The sequence below is a fragment of the Salmo salar genome, chromosome ssa14 (assembly GCF_905237065.1).
Source record: "Salmo salar chromosome ssa14, Ssal_v3.1, whole genome shotgun sequence".
NCBI classification, from domain to species: Eukaryota; Metazoa; Chordata; class Actinopteri; order Salmoniformes; family Salmonidae; genus Salmo; species Salmo salar.
In genome coordinates, this window is record NC_059455.1 from 97,770,797 (window position 1) to 97,798,300 (window position 27,504).

At 42.7% G+C, this 27,504-nt stretch overlaps 1 protein-coding gene across 1 annotated transcript in view; it reads left to right on the forward strand.

Annotated features, from left to right (window-relative positions):
• Window positions 1-27,504, forward strand: part of csmd2 (CUB and Sushi multiple domains 2) — a 776,204-nt gene that overhangs the window by 54,882 nt on the left and 693,818 nt on the right. The window contains exon 2 of the mRNA XM_045695078.1: window positions 10,502-10,718. Coding sequence (XP_045551034.1) covers window positions 10,502-10,718 — 217 coding nt within the window. The remainder of the gene's footprint in view (window positions 1-10,501; window positions 10,719-27,504) is intronic.

The window sequence follows — 27,504 nt, forward strand, 5'->3', positions numbered from 1 at the left end:
GTGTCTGAGCGGAACAAAGGAAGGAAGAACAACAGATTGTAATGCCTTCCAAATGTAACTCTTTTTCCTTTTATAGTACACTACTTTCCACCAATAGGGTGCCATTTGGAAAGCATAAAATTGCATAAATAGGATTATGTATTCTTCCATGAAGTTCTCTCTCTCTCTCTCTCTCTCTCTCTCTCTCTCTCTCTCTCTCTCTCTCTCCTTATTCCCTCCCTTTCTCTGCTCTACTTTGCATTGTTAAAAAGGGAATATATTTTGTGGTCTAAGTCAAAACTCTATGCATATATTATAGTGTGGCCTGATATTCCAGTTCTACCGTTACCTGTTTACCCTGGGGATGAGTTTACCCTGGGGGATGAGTTTACCCTGGGGGATGGATTTACCCTGGGGATGACTTTACCCTGGGGGATGGATTTACCCTGGGGATAGATTTACCCTGGGGATGAGTTTACCCTGGGGATGAGTTTACCCTGGGGATGAGTTTACCCTGGGGATGAGTTTACCCTGGGGAATGACTTTACCCTGGGGATGAGTTTACCCTGGGGATGAGTTTACCCTGGGGGATGAGTTTACCCTGGGGGATGAGTTTACCCTGGGGGATGAGTTTACCCTGGGGGATGAGTTTACCCTAGGGGATGAGTTTACCCTGGGGATGACTTTACCCTGGGGATAGATTTACCCTGGGGATGAGTTTACCCTGGGGATGAGTTTACCCTGGGGAATGACTTTACCCTGGGGATGAGTTTACCCTGGGGATGAGTTTACCCTGGGGGATGAGTTTACCCTGGGGATGAGTTTACCCTGGGGGATGAGTTTACCCTGGGGGATGAGTTTACCCTGGGGGATGAGTTTACCCTAGGGGATGAGTTTACCCTGGGGATGAGTTTACCCTGGGGATGAGTTTACCCTGGGGGATGACTTTACCCTGGGGATGAGTTTACCCTGGGGGATGAGTTTACCCTGGGGATGAGTTTACCCTGGGGGATGAGTTTACCCTAGGGATGAGTTTACCCTGGGGATGAGTTTACCCTGGGGATGAGTTTACCCTGGATGAGTTTACCCTGGGGATGAGTTTACCCTGGGGATGAGTTTACCCTGGGGATGAGTTTACCCTGGGGATGACTTTACCCTGGGGGATGAGTTTACCCTGGGGATGACTTTACCCTGGGGATGACTTTATCCTGAGGATGAGTTGACCCTGTTCATGTGCCAATAGATTCCACTCCCTCTTAGATTCCACCCCTCCTTACATTCCACCCCTCCTTAGATTCCACCCCCTCTTAGATTCCACCCCTCCTTAGATTCCACCCCTCCTTAGATTCCACCCCTCCTTAGAGTCCACCCCTCCTTAGATTCCACCCCCTTAGATTCCACCCCTCCTTAGATTGCACCCCCTCTTAGATTCCATCCCCCCTTAGATTCCACCCCCCCTTAGTTTCCACCCCCCTTAAGTTCCACCCATCCTTAGATTCCACCCCCGTTAGATTCCACTCCCTCTTAGATTCCACCCCTCCTTAGATTCCACCCCCTTAGATTCCAACCCCCTCTTAGATTCCACCCCCCTTAGATTCCACCCCTCCTTAGATTCCACCCCTCCTTAGAGTCCACCCCTCCTTAGATTCCACCCCCCTTAGATTCCACCCCTCCTTAGATTGCACCCCCTCTTAGATTACATCCCCCTTAGATTCCACCCCCCTTAGTTTCCACCCCCCTTAAGTTCTACCCATCCTTAGATTCCACCCCCGTTAGATTCCACTCCCTCTTAGATTCCACCCTCCTTAGATTCCACCCCCTTAGATTCCAACCCCCTCTTAGAATCCACCCCCCTAGATTCCACCCCTCCTTAGATTCCACCCCTCCTTAGATTCCACCCCCTTAGAATTCACCCCCCCTTAGATTCCACCCCTCCTTAGATTCCACCCATCCTTAGATTCCACCCCCCTTAGAATCCACCCCCTTAGATTCCACCCCTCCTTAGATTCCACCCCCTTAGATTCCACCCTCCTTAGATTCCACCCATCCTTAGATTCCACCCCTCCTTAGATTCCTTTTTTTCATCCCAAACAGCACCTTATTCACTATGTACCAGGGTTGTACCAGGGTTGCCTGAAGTAGTACACTACATAGGGAATAGGGGGACATTTGCGAGTGAGCCCATGTCTCCTTTCCTTTCGTCGTCTGTTGCTTGGTCACCGTGACGACTATTGACTGACAGTTTTCGGGGACCACGTGGCTTGCGTGGGAATTGACTATTCTCTGTGCAAATGAGCTTTGACATTAACCTTGGTGTGTATCTCTTTCCGACGACCAGGAGAGATCACAATCCCCTCAACCATTGCCTGAGGGGCTGGATAATCACATCATGACGGTTGATGGAAAAAAGCGTGTCCGTGGAGGTTTATAAATAGATGGAGTGTGTAGAGTGGTGGGAGGGCTAGCGATTAGAACTCCAATGCTAATGGCCTGCTGCTAGATACATGGTGATTATGGTACTGTATGTTATTGCACTCCAATGCTAATTGCCTGCTGGATACATGGTGATAATGGCATGTTATAGCACTCCAATGCTAATGGCCTGCCAATAGATACATAGTGATTATGGTATGTTACAGCACTCCAATGCTAATTGCCTGCTGCTAGATACAAGGTGATAATGGTATGTTATAGCACTCCAATGCTAATGGCCTGCCAATAGATACATGGTATATGTTGTGGTGATACAGAGGTGTAGTCCTCAGTCAAGGGGCTTGTCAAGGGGGTTGTCAAGGGGATTGTCAAGGGGGTTGTCAAGGGGATTGTCAAGGGGGTTGTCAAGGGGATTGTCAAGGGGCTTGTCAAGGGGTTTGTCAAGGGGATTGTCAAGGGGCTTGTCAAGGGGCTTGTCAAGGGGCTTGTTTTAGTCACGTGTTGTGGTGTGTGTAATTGTGTGTGCAGTCATCTACACTAACTTCCAAAAGTTTGTGGTCATTTAGAAATGTCTTTGTTTTAAAAGAAAATATATTTTTTTGTCCATTAAAATAACATCAAATTGATCAGAAATACAGTGTAGACATTGTTAATGTTGTAAATTACTATTGTAGCTGGAAACGGCAGATTTTTTAATGGAATATCTACATAGGCGTACAGAGGCCCATTGTCAGCAACCATCACTCCTGTGTTCCAATGGCACGTTGTGTTAGCGAATCCAAGTGTATAATTTTAAAAGGCTAATTGATCATTAGAAACCCTTTTGCAATTATGTTAGCACAGCTGAAAACTGTTGTCCTGATTAAAGAAGCAATAAAACTGTCCTTCTTTAGACTAGTTGAGTATCTGGAGCATCAGCATTTGTGGGTTCTATTACAGGCACAAAATGGCCAGAAAGAAAGAACTTTCTTCTGAAACTCGTCAGGCTATTCTTGTTCTGAGAAATGAAGGCTATTCCATGCGAGAAATTGCCAAGAAACTGAAGATCTCGTACAACGCTGTGTGCAGATGTCACGTATACTCCCTCTCCGGCCTCTAGGTCATCAGCCTGCTGATTATCCCACACACCTGTCACCATATTGTTGCGCACCTGCGCCTCATGACAATCACCTGGACTCCATCACTTCCTTGATTATCGTCCCTATATCTGTCACTCCCCTTGGTTCTTTCCTCAGGTGTTATTGACTCTGTTTTTATGTCGGTGCGTTATTTGTGGTTCGTGTTCATTGTTTCTTTTATTTATTAAAACACTCACACCCTGAACTTGCTTCCCGACTCTCAGCGTATTCGTTACAGAATAACACCTCACCTAAAGGAAGCATCACGGAGTGTTTTTTTTTATTTAATTTTTTTGTGTCAGAGTAATGATGTCGGGTCCGAGAACTGCTACAGGCTCTCATGCCTCAATCAGATCGCCAGGCTTCCCTGCCTCAGCCGGCTCATCAAGCTCTCATGCCTCAGCCGGCTTGCCAGGCTCTCCTGCCTTTGCCGGATCGCCAGGCTTCCCTGCCTTTGCCGGATTGCCAGGCTCCCCTGCCTCAGTCGGCTCATCGGGCTTTAAAGCCTCCACCAGATCGCCAGGTTCCCCTGCCTCAACCGATCTGTCAGGTTCCTCCCCAGCTCATTTGACAGGTTCCAGTGCCTCAGCTGGCGTGACAGGTTCTTGCTCATCAGCAGGGGTGACCGGTCCGCTCCTGATCTCCGGGTTCGTCACCTTTGACGGCATCTTGCAACATCTGTCAAGCATGGTGGAAGCAATGTGATGGTCTGGGGATGCTTTGGTGGTGGTAAAGTGGGATATTTGTATAAGGTAAATGGGATCTTGAAGGAAGGCTATCACTCCATTTTGCAACGCCATGCCGTACCCTGTGAACGGGGCTTAATTGAAGCCAATTTCCTCCTACAACAGGACATCGACCCAAAGCACACCTCCAAACTATGCAATAACTAGGGAAGAAGCAGTCAGCTGGTTTTCTGTCTATAATGGAGTGGCTAGCAAAGTCACTGGATCTCAACCCCATTGAGCTGTTGTGGGAGCAACTTGACCGTATGGTACGTAAGAAGTGTCCATCAACTCAATCGAACTTGTGGGTGGTGCTTCAGGAAGCATGGAGTGAAATCGCTTCAGAATACCTCAACAAATGGACAACTAGAATTCGAAAAGTCTGCAAGGCTGTAATTGCTGCAAATGGAAGATTCTTTGACGAAAGCAAAGTTTGAAGGACACAATTATTATTTCAATTAAAAATCATTGTTTATAACCTTGTCAACGTCTTGACTATATTTCCTATTTATTTTGCAACTAATTTCATGTATGTTTTCATGGATAACAAGGTTATTTCTAAGTGACCCCAAACCTTTGGATGGTAGTGTATGTGTGTGGATACCTGTGTTTGTGCACATGTCTGTTCGTATGCTTGTAATGTAACGCAGCATACTCAAGAAGCACCGCTTATACTCAGTCAGTGATGCAGAAATACCTTGGCTTTCTGCACCACTGACCGAGAAAGCCAAGGTATTTGTGCACCACTAACAGAGAAAGACAAGGTATTTTTACATCACTGACCAAGAAAGCCAAGGCATTTCTGCACCACTGACAGAGATAGCCACAGCATTTCTGCATCGCTGACAGGGATAGCCACAGCATTTCTGCATCACTGACAGGGATAGCAACAGCATTTCTGCATCGCTGACAGAGATAGCCACAGCATTTCTGCATCGCTGACAGAGATAGCCACAGCATTTCTGCATCGCTGACAGAGATAGCCACAGCATTTCTGCATCGCTGACAGAGATAGCCACAGCATTCCTAATCACTGAAGGAGAAATCAAATCAAATTCAATTTCATTGGTCACATACACATGGTTAGCAAATGTTAATGTGAGTGTAGTGAAATGCTTGTGCTTCTAGTTCCGACCATGCAGTAATATCTAACAAGTAATCTAACAATTTCGCAACAACTACCTCATTTCCCTCATTAAAATGCAAATCAATTTATAACCTATTTTGACATGCGTTTTTTCTGGATTTTTTTGTTGTTATTCTGTCTCTCACTTCAAATAAACCTACCATTACAATTATAGACTGATCATTTCTTTGTCAGTGGGCAAACGTACAAAATCAGCAGGGGATCAAATACTTTTTTCCCTCACTGTAAATATATGGATGAGCGATGGCCGAACGGCATAGGCAAGATGCAGTAGATACTATAGAGTACAGTATATACATTACGAGATAAGCAATGTAGGGTATGTAAACATTATATATAGTGGCATTGCCTCTTACATCTAGGCGTTCCGCCAGCGGAACCCCTAGCCAACAGCCAATGGGATTGCATGGCACGAAATACAAAACCTCAAAAATCCAATAATTTCAATTTTTCAAACATACGACTATTTTACACCATTTGAAAGATAAACCTCTCCTGAATCCAACCACGTTGTCTGATTTCAAAAAGGCTTTACAGCGAAAGCAAAACATTAGATTATGTTAGGAGAGTACATAGACCAAAATAACCACACAGCCATTTTCCAAGCAAGCATATATGTCAATATAACCCAAAACACAGCTAAATGAAGCACTAACCTTTGATGATCTTCATCAGATGACACTCCTAGGACATTATGTTATACAATACATGTATGTTTTGTTCAATCAAGTTCATATTTATATAACAAAAACAGCTTTTTACATTGGCGCGTGATGTTCAGAAAATGCATTCCCACCAAAAACTTCTGGTGAATTTACAAAAATACTCATCAAAATGTTGACAAAATATATAACAATTATTTTAAGAATTATAGACACAGAACTCCTTTATGCAATCGCTGTGTCAGATTTTAAAATAGCTTTTGGGCGAAAGCACATTTTTCAATATTCTGAGTACATAGCTCGCCATCACACCCGCCAAGTTCAGGGCCACCTAAACTCAGAATTAGTATTAGAAATATTGTATTACCTTTGCTGATCTTCGTCAGAATGCACTCCCATGACTGCTACTTCCACAAGAAATGTTGTTTTTGTTCGAAATAATCCATAGTTATGTCCAAATACCTCCGTTTTGTTCGTGCGTTCAGGTCACTATCCAAAGGGTAACGCGCGAGCGCAATTGGAAATACAAAAAGTCTAAATGTTGCATTACCGTACTTAGAAGCAAGTCAAACGCTGTTTAAAATCAATTTGGTTGGTATTTTTAACGTAAAATTGCGATAATATTCCAACCAGACGATAGTGTATTCATTCAAGGAGGAAAAGAAAAAACAGCTGCTCGCTGGAATGCGCATATCCAATCTCTTTTTCCTCACGCAGACCACTCAGTAACTGAGCTCCTATACTCTGCCCAGAGACAGGAGAAGGCTCAATCCACTTTCTGAAGGCTTTAGACAGCCAATGGAAGCCTTAGAAAGTGCAACGTAACAGCACAGATACTGTAGTTTCGAAAGGGAAGAAAGAAGAACTACATTTCTCAGATCCAACACTTCCTGGTAGAATTTTTCTCAGGTTTTTGCCTGCCATATGAGTTCTGCTATACTCACAGACACCATTCACACAGTTTTAGAAACTTCAGAGTGTTTTCTATCCAAATCTACTAATAATATGCATATTCTCGTTTCTGGGCAAGAGTAGTAACCAGTTTAAATTGGGTACGTTTTTTCATCTGGCCGTGAAAATACTGCCCCCTATCCATATCAGGTTAAGGTGACTAGTGATACATTTATTACATCCAATTATACATTTTTAAAGTAGCTAGAGATTTGAGTCAGTATGTTGGCAGCAGCCACTCAATGTTAGTGATGGCTGTTTAACAGTCTGATGGCCTTGAGATAGAAGCAGTTTTTCAGTCTCTCGTTCCCAGCTTTGATGCACCTGTACTGACCTCGCCTTCTGGATGATAGTGGGGTGAACAGGCAGTGGCTCGAGTGGTTGATGTCCTTGATAATTTTTGTTGGCCTTCCTGTGACATTGGGTGGTGTAAGTGTCCTGGAGGGCAGGTAGTTTGCCCCCGGTGATGCGTTGTGCAGACCTTTCTACCCTCTGGAGAGCCTTATGGTTGTGGGTGGAGCAGTTGCCGTACCAGGCAGTCATACAGCCAGACAAGATGCTCTCGATTGTGCATCTGTAAAAGTTTGTGAGTGTTTTTTGTGACAGGCCAAATTTCTTCATCCTCCTGAGGTTGAAGAGGTGCTGTTGTGCCTTCTTCATCACACTGTCTGTGTGGACGGACCATTTAATTTTGTCCGTGACGTGTACACCGAGGAACTTAAAACATTCCACATTCTCCACTACTGTCCAGTCGATGTGGATAGGGGGGCTGCTCCCTCTGCTGTTTCCTGAAGTCAACGATCATCTCCTTTGTTTTGTTGATGTTGAGTGTGAGGTTATTTTCCTGACACCACACTCCGAGGGCCCTCACCTCCTCCCTGTATGCCATCTCGTTGTTGTTGGTAATCAAGCCTACCACTGTAGTGTCGTCTGCAAACTTGGTGATTGAGTTTGAGGCGTGCATGGCCACGCAGTCATAGGTGAACAGGGAGTACAGGAGGGGGCTGAGAATGCACCCTTGTGAGGCCCCAGCGTTGAGGATCAGCGGGGTGGAGATTTTGTTTCCTAGCCTCACCACCTGGGGACGTCCCGTCAGAAAGTCCAGGACCCAGTTGAACAGGGCGGGGTCGAGACCCAGGGTCTCAAGCTTAATGACGAGTTTGGAGGGTACTATGGTGTTAAGCTGTAACGATGAACAACATTCTTACATAGGTATTCCTCTTGTCCAGGTGGGTTAGGGCAGTGTGTAGTGTGATTGCGATTGCATCGTCTGTGGACATTTTGGGGTGGTAAGCAAATTGGAGTGGGTCTAGTGTGTCAGGTAGGGTGGAGGTGATAAAATCCTTGACTAATCTCTCAAAGCACTTCATGATGATGGAAGTGAGTGCTACCGGGCGATAGTCGTTTAGCTCAGTTACCTTAGCTTTCTTGGGAACAGGAACAATGGTGACACTCTTGAAGCATGTGGGAACAGCAGACTGGGATAGGGATTGATTGAATATGTCCGTAAACTAAACACACCAGCCAGCTGGTCTGCGCATGCTCTGAGGACGCGGCTAGGGATGCCGTCTGGGCCAGCAGCCTTGCAGGGTTAATACGTTTAAATGTTTTACTCATGTTGGCTGCGGTGAAAGAGAGCCCGCAGGTTTTGGTAGCGGGCCGTGTCAGTGGCACTGTATTGTCCTCAAAGCGAGCAAAGAAGTTGTTTAGTTTGTCTGGGAGCAAGACATTGGGGTCCGCGACGGGGCTGGGTTTTTTTTGTAGTCCGTGATTGACTGTAGACACTGCCACATACCTCTCGTGTCTGAGCCGTTGAATTGCGACTCTACTTTGTCTCTATACTGACGCTTAGCTTGTTTGATTGCCTTGCAGAGGGAATAGCTACACTGTTTGTATTCGGTCATGTTTCCGGTCGCCTTGCACTGATTAAAAGCAATGGTTCGCACTTTCAGTTTTGCATGAATGCTGCCATCAATCCACAGTTTCTGGTTGGGGAAGGTTTTAATAGTCACCGTGGGTACAACATCACCGATGCTCTTGCTAATAAACTCGCTCACCGAGTCAGCGTATACATCAATGTTGTTGTTCGACGCTATCCGGAACATATCCCAGTCCACGTGATCGAAGCAATCTTGAAGCGTGTGTCATAGAAAAATTGCAAGATTGTGTTATAATGCTTTTATTGCATTAAATGGTTGTTTTATTCGACAGAATAGAGTATTCTGTTAACTATTGTGTGTGTGTTCTACTGAGGATGGGCCTCTATGAGATAACACTGACAGAGGATATTTACGATGTCTTTGGGTGATAAAACCTAAAGAGCATTCCAGAGAACATGAGTTAATGTTTCTGCTCAAAAACCTTATCAGGAAGAGACGGTTCCAGTTTGGATTCTTAACTTTGTGACACATTCTATGTGTCTGTTGTTCATCATGTAGGTTGAAATGGGTGTATCTTGGCTATAAAAGACCTTTGTACTTTTGTCTTGCCACTCAACGGGTCATTAGAAATGGTGAATCATTGACAAGTCATTGCTATTGCAAAGCTCTCATTATTAAATATGTATTTTAAGTATAACTCTGACTTGTGTGATAAGTTTGTCTCTCCTCATTTGATAGTAAAGAAATAAACCACCACACGTGGAATCAGATTGGTCGGACCAGCGTTGGACAGACCTGAGCACGGGCGTTTCCTGTTTTAGTTTCTGTCTATAGGCTGGGAGCAACAAAATGGAGTCGTGGTCAGGTTTGCTGAAAGGAGGGCGAGGGAGGGCTTTGTATGCGTCGCAGAAGTTAGAGTAACAATGATCCAGAATTTTTCCTGCCCAGGTCACGCATTCAATATGCTGATAAAATTTAGGGAGCCTTGTTTTCGGATTAGCCCAGAAAAGCCAAGGCATTTCTGCACCACTGACAGAGAAAGTCAAGCTATTTCTGCACCACTGACAGAGAAAGACAAGGCATTTCTGTACCACTGACAGAGAAAGTCAAGCTATTACTGCACCATTGACAGAGAAAGACAAGGCATTTCTGCACCACTGACAGAGAAAGACAAGGCATTTCTGCACCACTGACAGAGAAAGACAAGCTATTTCTGCACCACTGACAGAGAAAGACAAGGCATTTCTGCACCACTGACAGAGAAAGACAAGGCATTTCTGCATCACTGACAGCATCTAGTACCAGGTCTCAGGAAGGCAGTAGTGATGCATTAGCCATCTGTTTCTGAGGGAAAAGCCCATCTGTTTGTTAGCTTTTCTGTGTGCGAATTTGAGTGGTTACATTTCTCCAACCGCATCCCTCAGCTGTTTACCTAAACAGTAGTGGGGTGTCCACTTTGTTGGTGTTTGAACTGGAAATATCCCCTTTAATGTTACTTAGTATATGTTGCTCAGTCTATTTTGCTAACCACATGTTCTCCCTCTCTCCATCCATCCTCCTTCCCTCCCCTCTTCCTTCTCCCTCACCCTTCCTCCCCCCCCAACAGCTCAGAACTGCAGTTATACTCTCCAGAACCCCAACGGTACGATAGAGAGCCCTGGCTACCCATACGGCTACCCCAACTATGCCAACTGTACGTGGGTGATCCTGGCAGCAGAACACAACAGGATACAGCTGGTGTTCCAAGGTTTCGCCCTAGAGGAAGACTTTGACCTGCTGTCTGTCTACGACGGCCCGCCCAGCCCGGGGAACCTAAGGACCAGGTCAGAATTATGATCTTGGATGATTTGCGATAAGATGGTTGGGCTTAATAGGGACAGGATTTTTTTCCTTGGCAAGGTGACAGGATCAGGAAAAACTCTGATGCATTGAGTTGGCACTAGTCTCTGCAATGTGAGGTGATTCGACATATCTCCCAGTGAGATCAGTGTGCAGAATAGGGCACTGAATATTAGACTGGCCCTCTGCAGTAACACTAACAGTAGTCTGTAGTGGACAGTAACACTAACAGTGGTCTGTGGTGGACAGTAACACTAACAGTAGTCTGTAGTGGACAGTAACACTAACAGTGGTCTGTAGTGGACAGTAACACTAACAGTAGTCTGTAGTGGACAGTAACACTAACAGTGGTCTGTGGTGGACAGTAACACTAACAGTGGTCTGTAGTGGACAGTAACACTAACAGTGGTCTGTAGTGGACAGTAACACTAACAGTAGTCTGTAGTGGACAGTAACACTAACAGTGGTCTGTGGTGGACAGTAACACTAACAGTGGTCTGTTGTGGACAGTAACACTAACAGTGGTCTGTAGTGTACAGTAACACTAACAGTGGTCTGTGGTGGACTGTAGCAATAAGTGCTATACAGTAGTGTGTCAGACTTTTAAAGGTAGTCCAGGGTCCATTCTGGGTCAGGTATGTTTGAAAGCTATTGGAAATCCATGTTTTGGAGTGTCTGTATTAGAGCTGTGGCGGTCATGAAATTTCATCAGCCGGTGATTGTTGAGCAAATAACTGGTCGGTCTCACGGTAATTGTCCGTTAATGAACATAAAGACATTCAGCATCTCCTGGCTTCCACATACCACTGATGAAGACCTTTTGGTACATCTACAGTATAAAAAAAGTTATAAATCCATGTAATAGAGCCTACACAATCACAAATCCATTATTTATTTTAGACAGGTATAAAGAAACGTGATATTAAGGTAATGTAGTCTATTTCAGAAGAACAGAATAGCATACTCTGAGTTGTCCTTATGTTTGGTCCTGACGTGGCTATGCCATATGGCTGTGGGGCTACACTAGTTCATTTAAGCAGACAAGATTTGCTTAGAATTCTGTGGCATTATTTTATATTATTTCATATTATGAAGAATAGAATTGAAAAAAGCTGATTAAATAGAATGGATGTTTTCTCCAAACGATTTGAGGAAGTGCACATAGGCGGCGATTCCGTGTTGAGCGGTTAACCTGTTGGGGCTAGGGGGCAGTATTTGCACGGCCGGATAAAAAACGTACTCGATTTAATCTGGTTACTACTCCTGCCTAGTAACTAGAATATGCATATAATTATTGGCTTTGGATAGAAAACACTCTAAAGTTTCTAAAACTGTTTGAATGGTGTCTGTGAGTATAACAGAACTCATATGGCAGGCCAAAACCTGAGAAGATTCCATGCAGGAAGTGGAAATCTGATTTGTTTCCAGACAGGTTAACAAAGAAACAGGTACTCCAATATGCTGAATTTAGAGTTATTAATTTAACTTCAGTTGTTCTACAAACGTTGGGCTATATGTTTAGATTTTTAATACATTGTAAGGGTGCATGATGAGACTAGTGATGATTTGATAAAAAAAGTGGCGTGAAAGACTGTGAGAGAATTTCCCGTTTGCATCCCCTTTGTATGGCCGTAATGCCCCCTAAAAAAACAATCCATGCCTTTTGCAGTCAGTGGTCGTTGTGCCCTTGGGCTGAATATAATAATTATAGTTCCCTTCTCCCAGCTGCTTGCCGAACCACCTCTCACTCACATGACGTGACTGCACGCATCCTGATCCAATTCTGAGGCACATATTGAAGATATTGGAAGAAATGTTCACATTTACTTTTCGTCAGCCAACAAGATGAGTAGGCCTAACGAACAGCAAAAACCACTAGCCTATGTCAATCTACTATCACCCATACTACAAAAATTGACCTATTCTGTGCGAGAAATAAATATTCAAAATTGTTGTGGGATGCGATAGACCCCAAATTAATACAACCACTAGCATGAAAAAAAAAAAATGTAAGCAATGAGCCTGACACAGCAGACCATAAAGCTTTGCTTAAAATGTTCATAAACTATTATTTTCTTCACATTATAACATTATAAGTGCAGAAAAGTGAACACGGCAGTAGGCTATAAGAGCGAATGTTCGTTCCATTAGCAGGAAAACACAATTCTCAAAAGTGACCTCAAAATGTGATTAAGCTTTTATTATAAAGGTGCATTTTTTTTATGGAGAAGACGGTCTTCCACAAACTTAAAACTCACAAATTTAAAACTCACAAATTTAAAACTCACAAATTTAAAACTCACAAACTTAAAACTCACAAATTTAACCTGTTGGGGCTACAGGTTAGCAATGAACCCCGAGCCGGGATTGCTAACAAGGCTGGAAATTCAAAACATCAAAAATCGAATAATTTCAATTTCTCAAACAATCAACTATTTTACACAATTTAAATGATAAACATCTCCTTAATCTAACCACATTGTTCGATTTTCAAAGAGGCTTTACGGCAAAAGCATAAAGTTAGATTATGTTAGGACAGTACATAGCCACAAAAGTACAAACATCCATTTTCAATTCAAGGTCAGGCGTCACCAAAAGCAGAAACCAGCTTGAATTATGCACTAACCTTTTACAATCTCCATCAGATGACACTCCTAGGACATTATGTTATACAATACATGCATTTTTTGTTCCATCAAGTTCATATTTATATCCAAAAACAGCATTTTACAGTAGCGTGAAATTCAGATTTTTTTCTTCTCTGAAATGCTGGTAAATTATAATATTGTCATTCAAAGAATAATATATTATCATCTCGTAATTGCTACCGAATGGCCAGATCTCAAAATAACTTTACTGGGAAATCACATTTTGCAATAAACGGGGTGCTATGCTAAGAACAACAGGCTATGCTATACAGTTAGCATCATCTAAAATCGATAATAACATTGTAAATATCCCCTTACCTTTGATTATCTCCATCAGAAGGCAGGCATCCCAGGTCCGGAAGGCATCCCAGGTCCGGAACAAATGTGGTTTCTTTTGACAAAGTTCATAATTTATGTCCAAATAACACCAAGTACTTAGCGTTCATTATGCTCCCACAAAACGTGGTGGGGGACTGTAAAATCACGCCGAAAAGCTAAAAAAACCTAGTAAATAATCTATTTATGTTCGTTCAAACATGTCAAATGTTGTTTAGCATTAATCTTTTGGTCCATTTTTAACGTTAAACATCAGTAATATTTTCACACAACCTATCCTATGTCGAGATAAACAATGAAGACAAAACTCACGTTTCTCAGATTTATGCGCAGGCGCAAAAAAATGAAGTGATGACATGTCAACTTCCTTGGATTCTAATTTGCTCTCTGTTTATCATAGACGCTTCAAACAACTTTATAAAGATCGTTGACATCTAGTGGAAGCCGTAGGTGTTGCGAAATGAATCCTTTCTCACTATGGTATCTATAAAACAATGACACTAAATAGTACAGTCACAAAATTCACATTTTTTTTTAAATCTATTTTTCACAGGTTTTTGCCTGCAATATGAGTTTTGTTATACTTACAGACACCATTCAAACTGTTTTAGAAAATTCAGAGTGTTTTCTATCCGAATGTGTTAATAATATGCATATCCTAGCTTCTGAGTTGGTGTAGGAGGCAGTTAAAAATGGGCACATATTTTTTTCAAAATGTCTCAATACTGCCCCCGAGCCCCAACAGGTTTTAAAACTCACAAATTTAAAACTCACAAATTTAAAACTCACAAACTTAAAACATCACAAACTTAAAACTCACAAACTTAAAACTCACAAACTTAAAACTCACGCGCTAACTATGTGTACCAGTTAGGCTCTATACCCTTTGTAAGGTGGGTTAATGTGCTTCATTTTAAGAAGTTATCGGCTAGACTACATGAAGTGTGTGACTATCATTTCAAAAAGTTAAAAAATAATAATTTAAAAAAGGCGTGCGCTGTTTCTTGCCTTAAGCATCATTCACAAGTGTTATACTAATATTGTCACCCACCAGACTATTCTCGATTTAATCTTGTCTTTACATATACTACATTATATATGTGTGAAATTTATTTTGATTTAGAATGGACCGTTATCATGCACCTGTATTGAAACAGGGGCAGCAGGAAAAATACATGTCATCTATGCACTTAAATAGGAAATGTAAGACACTGTTTCTGTGATTTATTTTCATGCCAGCCAGGTAGACTATACTCCTGTTATAAAGAGAAGCAATGTGCTCAATGTTAGGAAAGCTGAGAAATAAATATAGTAGGCCTAGCCTATAGAAAGCTGATGGGTTCCTCCTCTTTTTAATAGAGGCCATCACTCTGTTTGATTAGAATTTCGATCAGATTTGCATTGATGTCAGAGTGATTAGAGGGACAATAAAGTGCTGAGTACCAGGCAGTTAGCAAGTTTGGTAGGCTACTAATGACCATCAGCAGCATCAGAGCTTGGAGAAGCCTAATTACCGTGACCAAACGGTCACGTGGAATTTGAGTGCCGTCATGACTCGTGAACGCCGGTGTGGTGGCAATACAGTCACAGTAACAGCTCTAGCCTGTATTGTTGACATACAGTACAGGTGGACCAGTGAGATAGCATAGGGATTAAATATTCTCTCCTTCTGCCTCTTGTTGTGGTAGTAACCTAACATTTGAATGGACTCTACCTCTTGTTGTGGTAGTAACCTAACATTTGAATGGACTCTACCTCTTGTTGTGGTAGTAACCTAACATTTGAATGGACTCTACCTCTTGATGTGGTAGGATCCTATTTAATCATTTGAATGGCCACTTCATTCATGTAGCCCTCTGTCATAGCTACTTATCCTCATAGCTGAGCTCTTCAATTGGGTTAGTGTGGCACTACCTCAGAGGATTTTTTGAAATATGTTATGTAAGCTTTTTTTTATATATATATATAGAGAGAGAGATATGCCTCATCTTAAGATGTAGCAGCCTTTACTAAAGCATTTTCTAGCCGTCGGCATGACATTGTTTTTTGAATGTCTGGCTGGTCTTTATTATATGCACACAGCAGTGCCGCACACTGTCTCTCTCTGTCTCTCTCTGTCTCTCTCTGTCTCTCTCTGTCTCTCTCTGTCTCTCACTGTCTCTCTCTCTGTCTCTCTCTGTCTCTCTCTGTCTCTCTCTGTCTCTCACTGTCTCTCTCTCTGTCTCTCTCTGTCTCTCTCTCTGTCTCTCTCTGTCTCTCTCTGTCTCTCTCTGTCTCTCTCTGTCTCTCACTGTCTCTCTCACTGTCTCTCTCTCTGTCTCTCTCTGTCTCTCTCTCTGTCTCTCTCTGTCTCTCTCTGTCTCTCTCTGTCTCTCTCTCTCTCTCTCTGTCTCTCTCTGTCTCTCTCTGTCTCTCTCTGTCTCTCTCTGTCTCTCTCTGTCTCTCACTGTCTCTCTCACTGTCTCTCTCTCTGTCTCTCTCTGTGTCTCTCTCTGTCTCTCTCTGTCTCTCTCTGTCTCTCTCTCTCTCTCACTGTCTCTCTCACTGTCTCTCTCTCTCTGTCTCTCTCTGTCTCTCTCTCTGTCTCTCTCTGTCTCTCTCTGTCTCTCTCTGTCTCTCTCTCTCTCTCTCTGTCTCTCTCTGTCTCTCACTGTCTCTCTCACTGTCTCTCTCTCTGTCTCTCTCTGTCTCTCTCTCTGTCTCTCTCTGTCTCTCTCTGTCTCTCTCTGTCTCTCTCTCTCTCTGTCTCTCTCTGTCTCTCTCTGTCTCTCTCTCTCTCTCTCTCTGTCTCTCTCTGTCTCTCTCTGTCTCTCACTGTCTCTCTCTCTGTCTCTCTCTCTCTCTCTCTCTCTCTCTCTCTCTGTCTCTCTCTGTCTCTCTCTGTCTCTCTCTGTCTCTCTCTCTCTCTCTGTCTCTCTCTGTCTCTCTCTGTCTCTCTCTATCTCTCTCTGTCTCTATCTCTCTGTCTCTATCTCTCTGTCTCTATCTCTCTGTCTCTAAGTCTCTGTCTCTCTCTGTCTCTCTCTGTCTCTCTGTCTCTCTGTCTCTCTGTCTCTCTCTGTCTCTGTCTCTCTGTCTCTAAGTCTCTGTCTCTAAGTCTCTGTCTCTCTCTGTCTCTCTCTGTCTCTCTGTCTCTCTGTCTCTCTGTCTCTCTCTGTCTCTGTCTCTCTGTCTCTATCTCTCTGTCTCTAATTCTCTGTCTCTCTCTGTCTCTCTGTCTCTCTCTGTCTCCCTCCGTCACAGCAGAACATATATTTAAATGTGTGTCATCTGTCTTATTAGTCACCTCCAGCTGTGTCATCTCTCTCTAACTTTTCCTCTTTTTCTTTCTTTCTTTCTTTCTTTCTTTCTTTCTTTCTTTCTTTCTTTCTTTCTTTCTTTCTTTCTTTCTTTCTTTCTTTCTTTCTTTCTTTCTTTCTTTCTTTCTTTCTTTCTTTCTCTCTCTCTCTTTCTTTCTCTCTCTTCTTCTTCCCTGCTCCTTTGGTGCCAGGGGCACCTTTGCCTCCTCTCTCCCTCCAAATGGAAATGAAAGAGGGATAACAACCTTGTGTAAGGAAGAATTGGAAGAAAATGAAAATGAGAGAGGGCGAGAGAGAGAGAAAGGGATCAATTTGTGTAGAGGAAGTAAGAGAGGAGAGAGAAACAAGATAAAAAGACAGCGAGGTAGAGAGAGGTAGAGAGAGGTAGAGAGAGGTAGAGAGAGGTAGAGAGAGGTAGAGAGAGGTAGAGAAAGAGAGATGTAGAGAGATGTAGAGAGATGTAGAGAGAGAGGAGAGAGAGGTAGAGGGAGGTAGAGAGAGGTAGCGAGAGGTAGAGAGAGAGAGAGAGAGAGAGAGAGAGATGTAGAGAGATGTAGAGAGAGGTAGAGTGGTAGAGAGAGAGATGTAGAGAGAGAGCGAGAGAGAGATGTAAAGAGACTGAGAGAGGTACCATGAGGGGGGAGAGGGAAGGAGAGAGGGGGGAGGAGAGGGGGGAGGAGAGGAGAGGAGAGGAGGGGAGGAGAAAGGAGAGGAGAGAGGAGAGGAGGAGGGGAAGAGAAGGGAGAGGGGAGGTGGGGAGGGGTAGAGGAGGGGAGACTAGGTTGTCAAGTAGTTGTGATTGTTGAACACAAAGCTCCCGTTGAGTGGTGTGTCTGTGTCATATTGTTGTTGTGTGTCATAGATTTGGCCTCTCTACGCCTTTCAAAGGAGACATTTTGTAAAGTGAGCAGAGAGCTCATGTTTATCAGGCAGTCAGTGCGTGGTGTGCTGCGTGCAGAGAACATATAAACAGGCCTCGCTCTTTCTGTCTCTCTGTCTCTCTCTCTGTCTGTCTGTCTGTCTGTCTGTCTGTCTGTCTGTCTCTCTCTCGGTCTCTCTCTCTGTGTCTCTGTCTCTGTCTCTGTGTCTCTCTCTCTTTGATGAGCTGCTCTCTCTCAGCCCCAGGACCAGCTGGATGAGGGGACTATTTTCTTTGCTCAGCTCTTGGCATTGCAGGGCTTGGTAATGATATGAGAGGGGGTCACTGTATTTTAGATGTTTCAAAACTTAATTGCTCTTTATTGAGTTTTTATTATTAGTGGATATTGGCCTAATTCTGCCCTGCATGCATTGTTTGTAGTTTTCCTCTGGACATGTAGGAGAATCTTACAGAACTCTGCATGCAGGGTTTCAATGGGGCGTTTGTCCCATTTGATGAAATCTTGTTTTGCAAGTGGCCCCACACCTCGCTGCTCTAAAGTGCAATTGGTTCACTGAAACATTCAATTCATTTTAGTCTAATTTTAATAGGTATTTCAATTAGATATGTGTTTTAATGGCGTAGAATGCCCTGTGTATTTTCTCTCTCAGTTCATTCACTGCCTCATTAAGGTGTCCAGTTGAGCTTATTTTTAAACCTAACTAATTGTAGTGTATGCTGCACTCTATATATTTTGTACAAATTGAGAACTTTGGTTTCATTCCCTGAGATCTGGATCTTCTCTGGAAAATCATTATTTTAGACTTTTTGGGGTTTACTGCCAGGGCCCAGGTCTGGCAGTACTGCTCCTGCAGGTCCAGGCTCTACTGTAGGCCGTGTGCTGTGGGTGACAGCAGTGTCATGACGTTGCCCTCTTTGGACACAGCGAACACCATCCCCCTCCCTCTGCACCATCTCCCTCTGTCTCCTACACCCAGGCTGCTGTGGTCAGAGAGGTCGTAAATTCCTGGAGGAGACTATCTCCTCATGGCCACAGTATACAGGGAGAGAGTGAGTTTTCATAGAGAGAACAAAGGAATTTCTTCCACCTCACAGAACTGGAGAACCGAAACGACATTTATGTTCTGGAGAATGTATAAAAGATCAGTGAAGAATCCAGCTACGAACTGGTCCATTTGGTAAAATTTTGTGAAACTCATGAGAGACAATATGGCCACATTACCATAACGCTGTTTATATAATAGCCTCAGCTATGAGGCTTAAATCTAATTGTTGTATAAAATGAATGAATAAGGATGAAGCGTAGCGTGCCACCCGTGGTGCACCCTATCAACAGCAGGTGCATTTCAAGAGCGGCAAATTTGAAACCAAATAAATGTCAAAATTCAAATTTTTCAAACATACAACTATCTTACACCCATTGAAAGATAAACATCTCCTTAATCTAACCACGTTGTCCGATTTCAAAAAAGTTTTACGGCGAAAGCATAAAGTTAGATTATGTTAGGAGAGTACATTGACAATAGCTGTGTGTAATGTTTTGTCAATTCAAAGACAGGGTCACCAAAACCATAAAACCAGCTAAAATGATGCACTAACCTTTTACAATCTCCATCAGATGACACTCCTAGGACATTATGTTAGACAATGCATGCATTTTTAGTTCTATCAAGTTCATATTTATATCCAAAAACAGCGTTTTACTATGGCATTGATGTTGAGGAAATCATTTCCCTCCAATAACCGGCAGTCAAGTCAGCACCACAAATTAAATAATTAAAATTAGAAAACATTGGTAAAATATTATATTGTCATTTAAAGAATTATAGATTTACATCTCTTGAACGCAATCAACTTGCCAGATTTAAAAAATAACCTTACTGGGAAATCACACTTTGCAATAATCTGAGCACTGCGCCCAGAAAAATATGCTTTGCTATACAGACAAACGGCCATGTTGGAGAGATCTAAAATCGAAAATACTATGTAAATAATCCATTACCTTTGATTCTCTTCATCAGATGTCACTTCCAGGAATCCCAGGTCCATAACGAATGTAATTTTGTTCAAAAAAGCTCATCATTTATATCCAAAAAGCTCCATGTTGTTAGCACATGATCTAAGCCAGCCGGACTTCTCGTCATGAACGAGGGGAAAAAAATATATTTACGTTCGTTCAAACATGTCAAACGTTGTATAGCATAAATCATTAGTGCCTTTTTTAACCAGAACATGAATAATATTCAAGGTGGACGAATGCATTCTCTTTTATAACGTATTGGAACGAGGGTACCCAACATGAACTCGCGCGCCAGAGTCTAATCGGCCATCATCGTTCCATGGCTCTTGTTCGGTCAGATCTCCCCCAGTAAAAGACTCAAAACACTTTGTAAAGGCTGGTGACATCTAGTGGAAGCAATAGGAAGTGCCAAAACATTAATCAACCCCTGTGTGTTTCAATGGCATAGGCTTAAAGGTAATTCAACACATCAGGTATCCACTACCTGTCAGAAAATGTCTCAGGGTTTTGCCTGCCAAATGAGTTCTGTTATACTCACAGACACCATTCAAACAGTTTTAGAAACTTTAGGGTGTTTTCTATCCATATGTAATAAGTATATGCATATTCTAGTTACTGGGTAGGATTAGTAACCAGATTAAATCGGGGAAGTTTTTTTATCCAGCCGTGAAAATACTGCCCCCTAGCCCCAACAGGTTAAGGAAGTTTAGAACTCTACCATTTATAATACTACAGAAAACCTTCCCCAGGTTACTGTTCACACAAATGCCTCTGTAATTGTTAGGGTCAAATTTGTCTCCGTTCTTAACCTCTATGGGCTAGGTGGGACGCTAGTGGTGCACTCCATCAACAGCAGGTGCATTTCAAGAGCGGCAAATTTGAATCCAAATAAATGTCAAAATTCAAATTTTTCAAACATACAACTATTTTACACCCTTTGAAAGATAAACATCTCCTTAATCTAACCACGTTTTACGATTTCAAAAAGGTTTTACGGCGAAAGCATAAATTTAGAGTATGTTAGGACAGTACATTTACAAGAGTTGTGTGTAATGTTTTGTCAAGTCAAAGACAGGGTCACCAAAACCATAAAACCAGCTAAAATGATGCACTAACCTTTTACAATCTCCATCAGATGACACTCCTAGGACATTATGTTAGACAATGCATGCATTTTTAGTTCTATCAAGTTCATATTTATATCCAAAAACAGCGTTTTACTATGGCATTGATGTTGAGGAAATCGTTTCCCTCCAATAACCGGCAGTCAAGTCAGCGTCACAAATTAAATAATTAAAATTAGAAAACATTGGTAAAATATTATATTGTCATTTAAAGAATTATAGATTTACATCTCTTGAACTCAATCAACTTGCCAGATTTAAAAATAACCTTACTGGGAAATCACACTTTGCAATAATCTGAGCACTGCGCCCAGAAAAATACGCGTTGCGATACAGACTAGACGTCATGTTGGGGAGATCTAAAATCGAAAATACTATGTAAATAATCCATTACCTTTGATTCTCTTCATCAGATGTCACTTCCAGGTATCACAGGTCCATAACGAATGTAGTTTTGTTCAAAAAAGCTCATCATTTATGTCCAAAAATCTCCGTCTTGTTAGCACATGATCTAAGCCAGCCGGACTTCTCGTCATGAACGAGGGGAAAAAATATATTTACGTTCGTTCAAACATGTCAAACGTTGTATAGCATAAATCATTAGGGCCTTTTTTAACCAGAACATGAATAATATTCAAGGTGGACGAATGCATACTCTTTTATAACGTATTGGAACGAGGGTACCCAACATGAACTCGCGCGCCAGGTGTCTAATGGGACATCATCGTTACATGGCTCTTGTTCGGTCAGATCTCCCTCCAGAAGACTCAAAACACTTTGTAAAGGCTGGTGACATCTAGTGGAAGCAATAGGAAGTGCCAAAATATTCCTCAGCCCCTGTGTTTTTCAATGGGATAGGTTTAAAATCAATACAACACATCAGGTATCCACTTCCTGTCAGAAAATGTCTCAGGGTTTTGCCTGCCAAATGAGTTCTGTTATACTCACAGACACCATTCAAACAGTTTTAGAAACTTTAGAGTGTTTTCTATCCATATATAATAAGTATATGCATATTCTAGTTACTGGGTAGGATTAGTAACCAGATTAAATCGGGTACATTTTTTTTATCCAGACGTGCAAATGCTGCCCCCTAGCCCTAACAGGTTAACCTCTATGGGCTAGGCGGGACGAATTCGTCCCACCTACGTAACAGCCACTTGAAGCCTGTGGCGCGATTTTCAAAACCTTAAAAATCCTATTACTTCAATTTCTCAAACATATGACTATTTTACAGCTATTTAAAGACAAGACTCTCGTTAATCTAACCACACTGTCCGATTTCAAAAAGGCTTTACGACGAAAGCAAAACATTAGATTATGTCAGCAGAGTACCAAGCCAGAAATAATCAGACACCCATTTTTCAAGCTAGCATATAATGTCACCAAAACCCAGAAGACAGCTAAATGCAGCACTCACCTTTGATGATCTTCATCAGATGACAACCCTAGGACATTATGTTATACAATACATGCATGTTTTGTTCAATCAAGTTCATATTTATATCAAAAACCAGCTTTTTACATTAGCATGTGACGTTCAGAACTAGCATACCGCAACTTCCGGGGAATTCGCTAACATTTTACTAAATTACTCACGATAAACGTTCACAAAAAGCATAACAATTATTTTAAGAATTATAGATACAGACCTCCTCTATGCACTCGATATGTCCGATTTTAAAATAGCTTTTTGGTGAAAGCACATTTTGCAATATTCTAAGTACATAGCCCAGGCATCACGGGCTAGCTATTTAGACACCCGGCAAGTTTAGCACTCACCATAATCATATTTACTATTATAAAAGTTTGATTACCTTTTGTTGTCTTCGTCAGAATGCACTCCCAGGACTGCTACTTCAATAACAAATGTTGGTTTGGTCCAAAATAATCCATCGTTATATCCGAATAGCGGCGTTTTGTTTGTGCGTTCCAGACACTATCCGAAATGGTAAAGAAGGTTCGCGCGCATGGTGCAATTCGTGACAAAAAAATTCTAAATATTCCATTACCGTACTTCGAAGCATGTCAACCGCTGTTTAAAATCAATTTTTACGCCATTTTTCTTGTAGAAAAGCGATAATATTCCGACAGGGAATCTCCTTTTCAGCAAACAGAGGAAAAAATCACAAAGGCGAGGGCGGTCGGGTCACGCGCCTAAGCCCAGAGTCCCTTGATCGGCCACTTGAGAAAGGCGATAATGTGTTTCAGCCTGGGGCTGGGATGACGACATTCTGTTTTTTCCCGGGCTCTGAGCGCCTATGGACGACGTAGGAAGTGTCACGTTAGAGCAGAGATCCTTAGTAAAAGATAGAGATGGAAAAGAAGTTCAAGAAATGGTCAGACAGGCCACTTCCTGTAAAGGAATCTCTCAGGTTTTGACCTGCCATTTGAGTTCTGTTTTACTCACAGACACCATTCAAACAGTTTTAGAAACTTTAGGGTGTTTTCTATCCATATGTAATAAGTATATGCATATTCTAGTTACTGGGTAGGAGTGGTAACCAGATTAAATCGGGTATGTTTTTTATCCAGCCGTGTCAATACTGCCCCCTAGCCCTAACAGGTTAAAGATTGGGTTTATGAGTCCTTGATTCCAGATGTCAGGGAAATCACCTACAATCAGGTTTTACTTCTTATGGGCAGGTGGCCAACATCCGGTGAAATTGCAGAGTGCGAAATTCAAACTACAGAATTATAAATATTTTACTTTTATAAAATCACAAGTGTATTACATCAAAATAAAGCTTAACTTCTTGTTAATCCAGCCGCTGTGTCAGATTTAAAAAAGGCTTTACAACGAAAGCACACCATGCAATTATCTGAGGACAGCGCCCCGCATACAAAAGCATGAAAAACATATTTCAACCAGGCAGGTGCGCCACGAAAGTCAGAAATAGTGATATAATAAATGCTTTACCTTTGATCTTCTTCTGTTGGCACTCCAAAAGGTCCCAGATACATCACAAATTGTCCTTTTGTTCGATAATGTCCTTCTTTATATCCGTAAAAACTCAGTTTAGCTGGCGCACTTCAGTCAATAATCCACCCAGTTTCCCTCCATCAAAATGCGTACAAAATGAATCTCAAATGTTACTAATAAACTTTTCCAAACAAGTCAAACAACATTTATAATCAAACCTTAGGTACCCTAATACGTAAATAAACGATACAATTTAAGACGTAGAATCGTTATTGTCTTTACCGGTGAAAAATACCAAAGAATGCGCTCTCTTTTACGCGCTTGGAAACACTACAGCCAAAATGGGAGCCACCTAGAAAAACTAAAATTTCTGGCAAATTTTTCCAAAAACCAGCCTGAAACTCTTTCTAAAGACTGTTGACATCTAGTGGAAGCCCTAGGAACTGCAATCTGGGAGGATTTTGCCTTATAATAAAAGTGACAGCCATTGAAAAGAGTGGTAGGCTGACATAATTTAAAGGTTTTAGATACCAAATCTGGTTCTGAGTAACAGGCAGTTTACTTTTCATCCGGACATGAAAAAACTGCCCCCTATCCAAGAGAGGTTAATGAAACAGTTTTAATAAAATCAATTTACATTTTGCACTAGTGAATTTCAGCATCTGATTTAGGATGCTTTTTTTGTTGTTGTTGAGGGCCTGAAGTTTCTTATCCTGGTCAGTAATTGGGGAGTCCAATGGATTTTGATTGTCCTTTATAGCTTTTTCTAATCCATTCAACTTCTCATGAAGTTGGCCTTGTTCTGTGTTTGCATCAATTTGAACGGTGTTGTAGAGTGTTTTAAAATGGGTTGTCCATATGTCACCATTTTCTATCACTAATTCCTCTTGTTTAGATTTTTTTTGTTTTTTTCTCAATTTTGCCAGAAGTTGTTTGTGTTTATGGACTCCTCATTTAGTGTCAGCTGCTTGCTGTTGTACTGTGATTTTTTTTGGTTCTGAGTGTACGTTTATAGAGTGTTAAAGTCTCACAGTAATGAAGGCGTAATTCACCATTATTTGGGTCTCTGTGCTTTTGGTTGGATAGTGTTCTAAGATTTTTCCTTATAATTTTACAATCTGCATCAAACCAGTGGTCTTTTTAAAAATATTTTTTTGTATCAATTTCAGTTCTGTTCATTTGCAGTTTGCCTGAATATTAAGTTGATGTGTTTTACTGCTAGATTGATGCCTTCTTTACTGTGAGTGGATGTGCTATCCAGAAAGTTATCTAAGAGTGTTTGGATATTTTGGTTACTGGTTGCTTTCTGGTATTCTTCTGTGCTGTTTTGGGCCCATCTGTATGAATTTCTGATGTTGTACAGCTTACTGGGCTGTGAATGTGTGGTTGTTTCCATGTCTGTTCTTTTGAGGAACAACGTCATTTGGCTGTGATCAGACAGAGGTGTTAGTGGCTTGACAGTGAATGAGCTGAGAGAGAAAGGGTCCATGTCTGTAATCATATAGTCTACTGTGCTGGTCCAAGAGGTGAGCAGTAGGTGAATCTCCCCAAAGAGTCCCCCCGTAACCTACCATTGACAAAGTACAGACCCAGGATTCTACAGAGCTGTAAAAGATCCCTTCTGTTGTTGTTGATGGTGCCGTCACTGTTGTTTCTATGGGGGAGATGAAGGCAGTTAGAAACAGTATGGCCTGTAATAAAGCTGTCCCCTCGTGTGCTCGTTAGATCAGGTAGTGTTCCTGTGCGCGCATTTGTGTCCCCACAGATAAGCACATTTCCCTGGGCCTGGAAATGGCACGTCTCTTCCTGAAGGGAAGATCTCCTCTGAGTAATATGGGGATTCTGAGGGGGGGATATATACTGAGCAAAGGAACACATACTTTTCTGTCAGTACAAGTTTTTTTCTCAGTTTTAACCAAATGTGATATTTACCAATTTTGAGGGGATCAATTCGATTTTGTAGTTTGGATTTGTACCAAATGATCAATCCTCCAGAGTCTGTGCCTCTATATTGACAGAGCTGTGTTTCTGTGACGGCACAATTACCTCTCTGTAGCCTGTGGGACAGTGAGTGACAACGTCAGCCTTACACCATGTCTCCTGCAGAATGATGACGTCAACATCTTCACGATTTTTTAAATTTTCCTCTGGTGCTAAACTCTTCGATCCAAAGGATGAATGTTCCACATTGTAACTGATAGTGATTTCATGTTGCAAAAAGAAAATATAGCACAGTCAGCAATACGTTAACTACTAACTAATAAATGTTTTAGTACAATTGCTGTGTGTGTGTGTGAGTGTGTGTGTGTGTGTGTGTGTGTGTGTGTGTGTGTGTGTGTGTGTGTGTGTGTAGTGCAGATGTATTGGAGGAGCTGTTTATTCTCACTCAGTAGTAAACAGCACTCCTGTCCTCTGAGGACCTCCACGTAGCTGCGCTGGTCCTGTTGTTGGGCCCTGTGGAGTGGAGAGGGGGGGCCAGGTATTGGTCCGTGAGGCTTCCTCTCTGGTCTGGTAGAGAGGTGGTGGTCTGGTGCTGGGTAGTAGGCTGGGCCCGGTCCAGTCTGGCTAAGCCGATGGAATTGGTGATGCTCTGGTGGTGGGTGGGGCCTGTGGGGTGCGCTGGGTCTGGTGTGGCGTTGAGGGGGGCGTGGGGCTCCTTGGATGGTGCAGGGGTCTGGTAGGGGTCTCTGGGTGGTCCTCTGTCCAGTGCGGCATGGGGTGTTTGTCTACCAAGTGCCACGTCCTTTAGAGACTTGACAAACATCCCTACTGTCTGCTTCCTCAGGTGGGAGTGGTTGTGCAGGTGCTCTGGGGTGATTGTTGGGGTGGTGAGCAACGTGAACGTTCGGGAGTAGGCCACACCCTCTGGTGATGTCTGCGTTGACTTTCTGAATGATACGGGGATGAAAGTCTTTGCGGGGTTAGCAGAGTGGAGATGGTGATGTGAGAGTTGGGGAAAACACTCAGAGGCCCTCTCTGCTACTCTGTTGACCAGGCTGCCTACTCTCTCCTGCTCCTCCTTGAGTCAATGAGGATGGCCACCTCAGTGGGTTTACACTGTAGGCCTGGGGTACACATGGCCTGTGTACAAGGAGGGGTGTGTCAGGGGGGCCAGAGAGCTGCTCTGTCTGTAGTAGGTGTCCCCGTGTAAAGAGTGGGTGGTATGGGGGGTGGTAAAGGTGGGTCAGTGGGGTTGTTAGGGGTGCTGAGGGGCTGCAGCTTCTCTCTGGGAGTCTCTACAGTCTGCTCTCTGTGCTGCAGCACCCTCTTGATGACAGACAACTCCTTTACCATCTCGTCCTTTACCTGCACCAGCTCTCTCCTCATGGTGGCCTTTACCTCCTCAAGCGCTGTGGTAAGGCTCTCTCCTCATGGTGACCTTTACCTCCTCAAGAGCTGTGGTAAGGCTCTCTTACAGCTCCTGGACATAGTTCTTCAGCTGGGTCCTGCACTTGTTGATCTGGTCCTGTAGAAGCTCTGTGTCTGGGCTGGAGGTGGTGTAGCTGGGGGGCTGCTCCTTCAGCTCAGTAACCCATACCT